At 37.2% G+C, this 12,901-nt stretch overlaps 2 protein-coding genes across 2 annotated transcripts; one reads left to right on the plus strand and one right to left on the minus strand.

The window, feature by feature from the left end:
• Nucleotides 1–444: 444 nt before the first annotated feature.
• On the minus strand, nucleotides 445–2,755 carry LOC108814670 (probable prolyl 4-hydroxylase 9). Its single transcript, XM_018587284.2, has 8 exons — nucleotides 2,513–2,755; nucleotides 2,306–2,428; nucleotides 1,553–1,710; nucleotides 1,342–1,444; nucleotides 1,117–1,212; nucleotides 967–1,032; nucleotides 751–870; nucleotides 445–675 (listed from the first exon to the last, which is right to left on the minus strand). Exons 1-8 carry the CDS (start codon nucleotides 2,624–2,626, stop codon nucleotides 589–591), a joined length of 867 nt encoding a protein of 288 aa, XP_018442786.1. The 5' UTR covers nucleotides 2,627–2,755; the 3' UTR covers nucleotides 445–588.
• A 3,973-nt stretch (nucleotides 2,756–6,728) lies between these two features.
• Nucleotides 6,729–8,913, plus strand: LOC108814766 (aspartyl protease family protein At5g10770). The gene is made up of 3 exons (XM_018587391.2): nucleotides 6,729–6,991; nucleotides 7,443–7,877; nucleotides 7,957–8,913. The coding sequence occupies exons 1-3, from the start codon at nucleotides 6,769–6,771 to the stop codon at nucleotides 8,778–8,780; spliced, it is 1,482 nt and encodes a 493-aa protein (XP_018442893.1). The 5' UTR covers nucleotides 6,729–6,768; the 3' UTR covers nucleotides 8,781–8,913.
• The last annotated feature ends 3,988 nt before the right edge of the window (nucleotides 8,914–12,901 follow it).

A 12,901-nucleotide genomic window follows, 5' to 3' on the forward strand; every position in this document is an offset into this window, starting at 1 on the left:
ACTTTGCCTTGAGGATTACCATGTCTGAGCGTGACAAGTTCTCGATCAAGACCATCGGTTGGCAAAACGTGCCTAACCGTGTAATACGGCTATGCACAGCAACGCAAAAAGGCTTTGCTTTGTTCATGTGTATCCATGTCTGATTTTCGTGCTGGTATCCAGAGATTCTTGGAGAAGAGTAGCCCATACTTCTGGAGAAGATATGTTTGCATGCTTTGGATGAGAAAACAGTTGGCAGAAACGCCATAGTTTGGGTTACTACAAATAACATTTCACTGGGGTCTACCTCAAGTCCTGACTCCTGAACCTTAAAGTTCTCTTAAGTAGATGTTTTAAAGTAACATATATTTGTTTTACTCCCTAAGAACCTTATATTTTCACCTAAATAAACTCCCCGAGTTAAATCCTAAGCGCGCAAGATCCACATTTGTTAACATTATGATATAGGACTGCGTCACATTGTATATAAATAACCCCAATAGTTACACTGTCTTGTTGAATAAACTGTACATAACAGATCAATAACTTTTTTTTCAGGCAAAAGATAGAAGCTGTGAGAGATACACATATGTAAAAGATGAAATGCTTTTAGTCTTCTTGGTCTTGATCTCTAATCCATTTGGTCGCTACCCATTTCTCTCCTTTGGTCACCGGGCAACTCCCGTGAAGCGAAGTCTGCAAAAAGCATTACAACCACGTAGGCAATGAGCTAGCATGAACCACGGAACTAGAGTAAGAAACTTTGTTTACCTGATCAATTGTGCCATTAGGAAACACTGAATAAAAAAGAAGACCATCTCCTTTCCGAGGTTTTACTTTTAGCCCAATACATTGCTTGTAATCATATCCAGCGCCCATATTAGCACCGTTCTGGCAATCAAAACCGTTTGAATTAAGTAACCAAAACTTAAAAAAAAAGAAATTGTGTTGTGTATATATATATGCAATGATGTATTGTAGACTGACCTCAAATGGGAACATTGTTTCACCACCTTCTTCTACATCAGATAAGTAGAGCAGGAAGGAAGCAATCTGCATATAAAAAGCAAATAAAGATCTCAGGTTCAAAAGAATTCTATAAAAATAAGACTGAGAGATAAAAAGGATTGATGTTACCCTTTGGCTTTTTTGTGGTCCGTATTCTGTAGGGTTGAAAACATCATAGTGGGAATCATACTTTTGCCCAAGCTCATACCTTAAAATATTGAATGCCTGCCAAGAAAAAAAAACATCAAGTCTCTTGTCACTCTTTATCAAAATGTGGATATTATTAAATTCAGCTTGAAACCAGGCAGCTTGCAAGATTTTGCAATCTATCATGATTAAAAAAAAACAAATGACCTCTCCATGAGTCCTTGGGATCATCGTAGCTTTTGCGATTTTCTTTTCAACAAACTCCAAAGCACCAGAACTCTCTTCTGAAGCACTAACAAAAGTTCCTGAGCTGTAACAACAAGACACCAGAAAAGGATGCTTGATTGAAGAAAATCAAAGATGACTCTTTTCTGCAGAAAGAAAAATGGTAACATGAGAGTAGAAGAAACAAGAGGACCTTGTTCTAGTGCCCTGAGTGCTCTCAGCAGTCTCTCCTAGCCGGAGAGCCAAAGCAGAAGGTTTCAGATTAACCTTTGCTCTCTCAATAATAGCTTGGCATTGTTCTGCAGTTGCGAAATTCGGAAAATATAAAGCCCTCGGTTTCCAACTCAGTACCTGCACCATTTTTAAAACCAAAGATGATCCAAAATATTAGATGAAACACCAAACCTCTCTACTTTATCTAGTTTGACCAATGTTACAAAACCCAATGATCCTGATCTCACACTCAGAAATAAAGTTTAACTCCATCAAAGATCGCAACTTTGCACTTAAATAATCAATTCAGTTGACCAATGTTAGAGAACCCAATGATCTCATTTTCATGATCAGCCAGAAACAGAGTTTCATTTGATCAAAGATCGCAACTTTAAGTAATTGAATCAGTTGCTAAACACCCAATGACCTCACACTCATAATCAGCCAAGAAAACAGAGTCAGATTCGATCAAAGATCATAACTTTACACTTAATCGATTCAGTTGACCAAATGTTAGAAAACCCCAATGACCTCACACTCATAATCAGCCAGAAAACAGAGTTTGATCCAATGAAAGATTGCAACTTTACACTTAACTTATCCATCTAGCTCAGTTGCAAAAACGAAAGATTCAACAAGTGTCAATGAGCCAGAAAACAGAGTTTTAATTAGATCAAAGATTGCAACTTTTTTAAGAGTCTAAACACTAAAAATAGTAACAAAAAGATCACACCTGAAACGGAATCGACCCAACGGATTCATCTCCACTAACACCATGAGGCATCGAGGAACCTTCTCCTCCACCGTTCTCCACCATCTCCACCATTCTCAACCTGGGTCTTACTCCAGGCACATTCTGCCACCAAAAAAAAAAAACACGAAACCCTAGATTAGTCAGTCACTAAGATCTAATCGCATCTTGAGAGAGGCAGATCAGCACCTGAGAGAGTAGAGCTGAAGCGTAGAAGCCGATGAGGAAACAGAGGGAACAGAAGACGATGACTGTGGCTAACCCTAGCTTCTTTCTCTTGTAGCTCTTCAATCTGTTCTTCATTGACCTATGTTCCTTTCGTCCGATCTGAAAATTTCTCGATGAATCTTCGCCGGCTTAAAAGGGTATTCACGCCGGGAGCGAGACTTTTCTTTGATCCAGTGATGTAATAATAAGAAGACCATTACACCGTGTTTGAAAGTACAAGTAGATGTCTTGATTTTTTTTTCTCTCACATAAGAAAACAAATCTAACATTAATCATAAATGTATATTTTTCCAAGATTAACAAATTTTAGTAATTTGAAATTTAGGATAACTTAATGAGTTCAATTCTGTTGAGATTTTAAATTTAGTATTACTATAGCTTTGACCGCACATCCGTGCGAGTACTTATTTTCGTTTATATATATAATTTAATTGTTACCATATTTTAAAATGTTTATTCATGTTGTAAAAAATATTGATCCTTATGCCATAAAAAATATTGAGAGCTTAAACTTTTTACATGTTGTAGAAAATATTAAACCGTACGCCATACTTAACCTGCAACAAATATTGACCGATCCATATATACAATAATATGTTCTTTAACACGAAATTAATTTCCAAATGTAATAATATTTTAAATATTTTGATGAGATATATGTCATATGGTGAGATTTAGATATATCGAAAAAGAAATATTCAGTTATAAACATTAAATATTGATCTATAAGTAATTCAAAAATATTTAAATCTTAGTAAAGATAAATTTTATTGTTGAAAATAATTAATAGTAACTGAAATGGTTAAACATATATTTAAGAAAAAAATCAAAATAAATATATTTTAGGCGAGATTTAGATATATTAAAATATGAATATTTAGTTATAAACATTTCATATTGTTCTAAAAATAATACAAAAATATTTAAATCTTAGCATAAATAGATTTCATTGTTGAAAATAATTAATGATACCCGTAATGGTTAAACTTATATTTTTGAAATATTTGAAATACATATATTTTAATCATTACAAGTTAAATTTGTGGGATTATATGATACTTGAAAAATATTACATAATATTGCTAAAATTCGTTTTCAAACATTAATATTCCTATAATTTAGCTAAATCGTTTAGAAAATATTTTGAACACAAAAATTAAGATAAAATTTATTTAAGAAATGATTTAATTAAGTTGGGAAAATACATCTATACTATTAAAGCAGGATCCTATTGGGTTTTTTTACTAAAAATACCCTTTTATTTTTAACATTGCATATTTCATTAATGGCAATCAAGTAATGTTAATAATATATCTATATTGGGTCATTTTTTTTATCCAGCTCACTCCCCACATCAGATCTTTTTTTGGGCCATTTGGGCCGATCAAGAAATCATATCCAATTCTTATTTTTTCCTCCAAGTTCAAATAATTTATTTTCAACCATTCTTAATATTTTGTGTAGTGTAAAAAAATTAATCACTTAATTATTATGTTTTTCTATTTAATATAACTTAAGCATTCATAAAAAATTTTGAATTTTTTCATTGAAAAGTATAAATCTTTATTAAGAGTATATAATTTTTTTATTTTAAAAATTAACAACATAATAAAATTAAGTTATACCAACTTAGTTCATTAAAAATAAACTTTAATTTTCTAAACATAAATACTCATTAGACCTGAACGTTCGGGTACCCATTCGGATACGGATCGGTTTTGCCAGGTATCAGGTTTTTCGGGTTTTGAAATTAAACTCCATTCAGATATTATAAAATTTCGGGTCGGGTTCGAGTCGGATCTTTCCGGGTGGGTTCTGTTCTCATGCATAAGAACCTGAAAATAACCAAATAACCAAAGTATCTAAAACAGGTTTGGTTATTTGTACTCAAAGTAACCAAAGTATCCAATTCGGTTCAAATTTTTGTATCCAAATTACTCAAAAGTAACCAAAAAATAACCAAAAATATCCATCTATACAGTTTTTTTGGATAAACTTTTATCTAAACTATCATATTTTATCCAAAAATACTCAAAAGTATTGAAAATAACTACTATATTTAACTTATAATATTAATTTAAAATATTAAAATAATTATAATTATAATTATAACATAGATTTTTAGATATATATTCACATTTCAGATTTTTTCGGGTACTCATTCGGTTCTCGGTTCGGGTCGGGTTCGGGACCGGTTCTTCGGATATAGCAATTTAGAACTCATTCGGATATTTACCCTGGGCCTGATCGGGTTTAGAACCCTGATTTTCGGGTCAGTTTCAGGTTGGTTCTTCGGATCCGGATATTGTGCTCAGGCCTATACTCATTTAAAATGAAACACGATAAAGAAAAATAAAAAGCTTAAGTCTTTTATAAAAAAACAAATATATGAAAATATGACATTTACTAAATATTTGTCAATTTGAAAAAAATAAAAGAAAATAAATCCGCGCTATAATTAAAAAAAATAAAGGAAAATAAACCCGCGCTTTGAAAGCGCGGATCAAAATCTAGTTGATAACTTAAATTTAGAATTATTTAATGTTTAGTGGCATTCTATTGTAAATAAGTAGTAAATCTTAGGGTGAATTTATATTTGTACTTCTATTTTAATAATATACTAGAGCTTTGACCCGTGCGCCCGCACGGGTATTTATTTTTGGTTCTTATATATTCTAATTTCTGATAATGTTGTCAACTTCATTTTGTGTTCATGTTGTAGATTAATATGTTATTTTCTTTTGACATTTTTGTATCATGTTCAATGCGCTTAGCTTTCAAATTATTAAAAATTTTGTTTTTACGTTCTGCAGACTTTAATTCAATTATTTTGATATATTAAACAGTAAAAATGTAAATATTAGAGATTTAGATATACTTTTAAGTTTTATTAAATTAGATTCCAAATATTTTGATTTAAATATATATATATATATATATATAAAGTTCATATCTGATTTTTTTTTATTTTTTTAATAAAGACATGTCTAAAGTTTGACATACACGCCAACAGGGCTATTTATTTTAATTTATAAAATCATTGTTATCTGATAAACCATCGGTAATTATTGGATTTTATTAACTGTGATCAAACGATATTAGATTATTGTTTGATTATTATAGTATTGAATGTATTTATATCACAAACAAATGATTACTAATACATTCAAATATTTATTATTGTTTTTTTTCTACTAATTTTATATTGTTTTCAACCCCTAATATTTAAAAGGGTAATTCTCTCAATATCATTTTTTAAGTTTTTATCACCAAAATGTTTTCAAAGAAAAAAAATGATTAAAAGACGTTTCAGAGAATATTGTTTAAAAAAGGTAAAAAAAACTCTTCTATCCAGTGGTTTTTAATATATAAATCTAAATTAATATAGAAAATTTCTCTATTTTAAATGTTAAAATTAGTAATTATATCTATACTATAAATGGACAACTTATTTTTTGACAAAAGTATATGTTCAATATTTATTAAATATTAAAAGGAGTCATATTGATTTTATATATTAATATGTGTATGAAATGTTTTTATTTCGTATAAAACAGCTAGTAATACAAAATTTTATTCAAAACTTTTCGTTTATGTCAAATTTATGTTACTCATATACAAAATTATAATATTTTTTCAATTTAGTTATTGTGAGTAATCACACATAGAATCTACATGATCTATATATTTGGATAATAAAAATGGCAAAATAGTTTATTTTGATGAGAATAAATTATTAATCATGTTTTAGATTAACATGGCAATATAGTTTTAATAATAGAGAAATATATGGCAAGTTAATAAATACGTTTTTGATTTATATGGCAATTTAGTTAATTAAAGCGAAATATATGTTAGAGAATCACGTTTTGGATTTTTGTGGCAAGATAATAAATATTATTTGGGTATGTATTATATTTAATTGAATAATCTTTAATTAAAAGGAGTGGCATGCTATTGTAATTTTTGTGCAACTCTAAGGGGTAAGTAATATTTGTACTTCAGTTTTAATATATTAGATAATCTAAGCAAACATAAAATAACAATAATACTCCTTTGTCAGCTGATGTGTCGCCGTCTGATTGGTTCATAAAACAAATGGAGTAGGCTCCCCTAAATGAAGAATGTGGATGACTGGATTGCTTCTTACGTTTTGCAACCTCCACTAGGGACTTTCATGAGCAAAGAAGAGTGGTTATAAAGGACCAGCCATTATCATGATATTGAGTGACACTTCTAATATTGTGAGGGAGAAGAAGAGAGCAAAAATGAGCTTTAATAGGATTTTTTTGAATATCATAATAATCCTTTGTGTATGCCTCAATTGGGACTGTAGCGAGGGAGCTCATGAAAAACAGAGGAGGGCGATTAATTCTCATACTATCCAACTCAGCTCCCTCTTCCCTTCACCATCATCACCTTGTGTTCTTTCTACAAGGGGTAAAATTCATTTTCTGGTTATTCATTGTGCTGTAGTTATATACATAAGATAGATGAATATAGCATATAGAGCGTACTATATATATCACATATATATATGTTATTTTGTAATTCTTAGATAACATATATTATTTTGTAATATTATTACGTTATTGATGTCCATATTATATAAAGCTTATGTAGACGTATACTTGTTTAGATACTTAGATTTCTATGCTTCACAAACATATAGCTGTGATAAACATTTTGCTAGCTAGTTAATTGAATTAATTAATATGAATACAACTATGTTTAAACTCCCATAGTTGAATATTACATGCAATTTTTCTATCTTATTTTGATAGATAATAAATGAATAACAATATACATCAACAACCAGAAAAAATATTTTTTTTTTTTGGAGAATGTGTGGGCATTTTTTGTTGTTTCTAACGTGAACTTATCTACTCAGCCTCCAATACAAAGTCCTCACTGCACGTGACGCACAGGCACGGCACATGCTCACGTATAACCAGTGCCAAAGCCAAGAGTCCAGACCATGCCGAGATTCTTAGACTGGACCAAGCGCGCGTAAACTCGATCCACTCCAAACTTTCGAAGAAGCTCACAGACCGAGTCAGGCAAAGCAAGTCAACGGCTCTACCTGCTAAAGACGGAAGCACCTACGGAACAGGAAACTACGTCGTGACTGTCGGAATCGGAACACCGAAACACGATCTGTCCCTGATCTTCGACACAGGAAGCGATCTGACGTGGATTCAGTGCGAGCCATGCGTTCGAACTTGCTATTCCCAAAAAGAACCAATCTTCAACCCGTCTTCCTCTTCCTCGTACCATAACGTCTCTTGCTCGTCGGCTGAGTGTAGCTCTCTCTCCTCTGCTACAGGTTTGATGGTTAATCTCTCAATTTTTGTAAATCCGGTTTAAATTTATGATCCGGTTTATCTTAACCGGTTCTGGTTTAGGTAACTCTGGATCATGCTCGGCTTCAAACTGCGTCTACGGTATTCAGTACGGCGATCAATCGTTCTCCGTTGGATTCCTCGCCAAGGAGAAGTTTACACTAACGGCTTCTAACGTCTTCGACGGCGTTAGCTTCGGCTGCGGCGAGAACAACCAAGGACTTTTCACCGGAGTCGCCGGACTTCTCGGCCTCGGCCGCGACAAGCTCTCTTTCCCGTCGCAGACGGCGTCGACCTACAACAAGATCTTCTCCTACTGCCTCCCTTCCTCCGCCAGCTACACCGGACACCTCACCTTCGGATCCGCCGGAATCTCCAGATCCGTTAAATTCACTCCGATCTCCACGATCACGGACGGCACATCCTTCTACGGCCTCGACATCGTCGGAATCTCCGTCGGAGGTCAGGATCTAGCGATTCCTCCGACGGTGTTCTCTACTCCGGGAGGTTTGATCGACTCCGGAACCGTCATCTCTCGCCTCCCGCCGAGAGCCTACGCGGCGCTCCGGAGCTCTTTCAAGGCGAAGATGTTGCAGTACAAGAACACGTCGGCCGTCTCGATCTTGGACACGTGTTTCGACCTCACCGGGCTTAAGACGGTGACGATCCCGACGGTTTCGTTCCGCTTCAGCGGTGGCGCCGTCGTGGAGCTCGGCTCGAGAGGGGTTTTGTACGCGTTCAAGATGTCGCAGGTGTGTTTGGCGTTTGCGGGGAATAGCGATGAGAATAACGCTGCCATCTTTGGGAACGTTCAGCAGCAAACGCTGGAAGTCGTGTACGACGGTGCGGGCGGGCGGGTCGGGTTTGCTCCTAATGGGTGTAAATGAAACCGAAAGGTAAAATTATTTACGGATTTTGGCGCCAAATTAGCCATGTATGAAATTTGTGTGAGCACGTGATTGGGTCTCTGAAGTGTAAATGGTACACGTTTATTGTATAAGGCCAAACTGTTAATTTACACAGAGTGATGTTGGTGAACAAACTAAATGGGTTTTGTAACGACTTATTAAAACCCCCCAAACTGTTTTTTTTTGTGAATCAAAACCCCAAACTGTTAATTTACATATTTTATCCAATACAAAATGATGTTGGTGAACAAACTAAATGGTTTTTAACGTTTTAGAAGCCCATACAAGAGCCCATGCAGATATTGCTTTCGGGTTATATTCGGTTTTGGTCAGAGAAACGTGTTCTTTGTTTTTTTTTTTGTCACAGGGTCAGAGAAACGTGTTCTTAGACTTTTTTTTTTTTTTTTTTTTTTTTTGAAATTCCCTTTTCTTATTTCTTCTTCTCCAAATGAGACATCATTTTACAAGGAGTTCCAACTGAAATAGAAATAGAGGGATAAATAGAACAGAGCTAAAAAAACAAAAGCTAATACACGTGTGAGCTTAATGATTGAGAACGGTAACATCTGATGCCGAAGATGCAATTATATCTGAATATACGTAAACCAGTTGGACAAGAAGGTATCCTGACTCTGATCTGTTGTGGTGAGACGACGACCACGAGAGCGAGCTGCGGCTTGATCTAGGCCCGCAAGCTTTGCTCTCAGCAAAGTGATGATGTCTTTCCTAATAACATGAGGAGGCTTTGAGGGACCTGCATGCATTCGGGAGTTTCGTTCACGCCAGAGAGTGTAGATGGTGGACTGGTAAAGAAGGTGGCATATTGTTTTGAGCTTGGGGTTAGAGGAGCAACTCCGAAGCCAATCCAATGCTGCCGTGTAAGATACAGGGGGTGACAATGATGGATGATGAAAGAAGGAGTTCCAAACTTCTAAAGAGTAGGCACACTCAAAGAATAAATGATAGCTTGTTTCATGTAAAGTCCCACATAGAACGCAGTCCGGAGGAACCGAAATACCCCAACTGATTAGTTTGTCTCGGGTTGATAACCTATTCCACATGAGAACCCAAACTATGAAAGCTTGCTTAGGGATTCTGTCTTTGAACCAGACCGATTTGTACCAGGGTACCGATGGAGGAGAAGGATGAAGAGAAGCCCAGGTTCTGGAAGCCAAGAAGAGTCCGGGAGCATCATTCGGATCATTCTGCCAGTGATAAGTGTCATGATGAGAGTTAGAAGAATCTGGTGGGGCTTGCGTTAACTTCTGTCGCAGAAGACGAACAACCCGATGACGTCCTCTAGGGAGAGACCAACCTCCATTTGAAGCAGCACTAGCCACTGAAGAGCTCAAAGAAATTCCGGTGACCATAGGACCAATATCTCCTGTTAAGTTGATGAGCGGTCCATAACCTGTCCAATTATCAATCCAAAAAGAAGCATCGCGACCTGATTCAATATGACAGTGAAGACGAGGTCGAGCAATGTTGCGCAGCTTTAACAATTTGCGCCAAATCCAGCTCCCACAGTTTTGGAACTCTGCAGTCCAGAAAATCTTATTTCTGATGAGATTATTCTTCACCCAAGCAACCCATAGAGAACCCTGCTTTGAAAAAAGCAGCCAAATGAGTTTCAGGCCAAACACATTAATGACACCAGCAAGTCTCCTCAGGCCTAAGCCCCCTGCTGATTTCGGTGTGCAGATCGTTTCCCAGGAAACCTTAGCTCCACGCGCATGAGAGGTATCTCCATTCCACAAAAACGCCTTACAGATTTGTTCCAGCTTCTCAAGACAGGCATTTGGGAGCGGGAAAACAGCCCCCCAGAAGTTTATGATACCCAAAATCACAGACTGAATGAGCTGCAGTCTACCTGCAAAGGAGAGGTGTCGCACCGTCCAGCCAGTAATTCTCGCCAAGACTTTGTCAATCAGAGGCTGATAATCCAGTGGCTGCGGTTTACGGGGGAGGAGAGGCAGACCAAGATATTTTACCGGGAGAGCTCCATGCGATATGTGAAACCTTGTCGCCAACTGTTGGGTGAGAATAGAGTTGTTTCCATCCAAAAAGAGAGATGATTTTGCAAGGTTAATTGCCAGTCCCGAAACCCTATGAAACCCATTTAGAACATTTAGAATTCCTTGGAGGGAACTCTCCGTCCCATCAAAGAAAATGAGAACGTCATCTGCGAAGCTGAGGTGAGTGACCAAGGGATTTAAGCAGGTCGGATGAGGGATGAAAAGCTGAGACCTTGCTGCTTTGTCTAGATTCTTAGACAGGATATCCATGGCAAGGACGAAGAGCGTTGACGACAAGGGATCTCCTTGCCTTAGCCCCTTTTTGCCAGGGAAAAAACCCACAAGTTCACCATTGAAGCAGATGGAGTAGTGCGGAGTTGAGATGCAAGAACTGATCCACTCAATGAAGACTTGTGGCAGCCCGAAAGCCTGAAGAATGTTGAGGACAAAGGCCCAATTTAGATTATCAAAAGCCTTGGAGATATCTATCTGAAGACAACCTCTTCTAGTAGGTCCCGGTTTATCAAAGTCCTTCACTAGCTCCGAGGCGAGTAGGACATTTTCGCAGAGAAGTCTGCCCTTAACAAAGCCCACCTGATTGTTCTGAATCGCCAACGGAGCAAGGAGTTTCAATCTAGCAGAGAGAAGCCGAGAGATTACCTTATAGACCGTGTTACATAGAGAAATAGGCCTGAAATCCTTCAGAGAAGATGCGCCTGGAAACTTCGGTATCAGGGTAATCACCGTAGCATTAACCTGTCTCAGCATATCTGAAGTATTGAAGAAGTGACGAACAGCCTTGATGAGATCCTGACCCACGAGGTCCCAAGAAGATATAAAGAAATCCACCGTAAAACCGTCCGGACCCGGCGCTTTGTTTCGAGGCAGTGAGAATACAGCCGCTTTGATCTCAGTGTCCGAGGGGATGGCTGAGAGGGTATTGATGAGATCAGGAGCACATCTGTAAGGGTGAAGCTCCTGGATTTCTTCCACTGAATAAGGCGTTACTCCAATTGAGTGGGTGCCAAGGAGTGATTTGTAGAAGTTGAGAGTCATGGATTTCATTAGAAACTGATCAGAGATCCTTTGATTCTGGCCATCCAGCAAAAAGTAGATAATATTCCTCGAGAGGTGAGCAATTACTGAGCTGAAAAAGAATCTAGTGTTTAAATCGCCCTCAGCTAGCCAACGAATACGAGATTTCTGTCTCATAAATGACTCCTCTGCAGCCGAAATGAAGATCCAATAATCCCGACACTTCCTCTCTTCTTCAAAAAGTGCCGGAGAGGGAGAAGATAGGACCTGCTGCTGGATGGACTCTAAAGCTTCCAGGGCTTGTCGAGATCTGTTCTGGATTCCACTGAAAGTGGTCCTATTAATGCTCTTACAACACTCTTTCGCCGCACGGAGATGCTGGTAGAGAGAGAACATCGGGTCAGAGGGAGCGATTTGCGTATTCCAAGCAGACGTGATCAAAGTGGAGTAGTCTGGATGAGTAGTGAACATCGAGTAAAAGATGAAGCGTGAGACCCGTCTCGCAGAGGTGGCAGCAACGGAGATCAAACAAGGTGAATGATCCGATGTTCCAGGAACATCAAAAAAGGCATTAGAGTCAGGGAAGGTCTCAAGCCATCTCTCGTTGACAACTGCTCTATCCAACTTCCGAGCCTTAGGGTTAGTAGGACTCTTGTTTGTCCAAGTGAATTCACAGCCCCGACTAGCGATATCTAATAATCCGCTGGAAGCAAGACAATCTTGTAAGTCCGCAACTCCGTCAAGAGGAATAGGAGCCTGAGATAGACAGTAAGCTTCAGAGAGGCTCAAAATCTGATTGAAGTCCCCCAAGAAAATCCAGGGAGAAGAAGTGAAGAGCCGTGATTGAGAGAACCTTTTTATTTGGTCCCAGAGAGGTTTCCGTTCTGAAACTTCATTACGAGCATAGATAAAGCCAGCAGTGAATGATTGAGAAGTGACCGGATCATAGACACCACAAAGTACAAGTTGATCAGACTTAAAGTAGGTGATGACCGATAGTCTCGGATCCCAAACAACGATAATTCTTCCATTTTCTGCATCAGATGAGTG

The sequence above is a fragment of the Raphanus sativus genome, chromosome 7 (genome assembly GCF_000801105.2).
Source record: "Raphanus sativus cultivar WK10039 chromosome 7, ASM80110v3, whole genome shotgun sequence".
Classification (NCBI taxonomy): domain Eukaryota; kingdom Viridiplantae; phylum Streptophyta; class Magnoliopsida; order Brassicales; family Brassicaceae; genus Raphanus; species Raphanus sativus.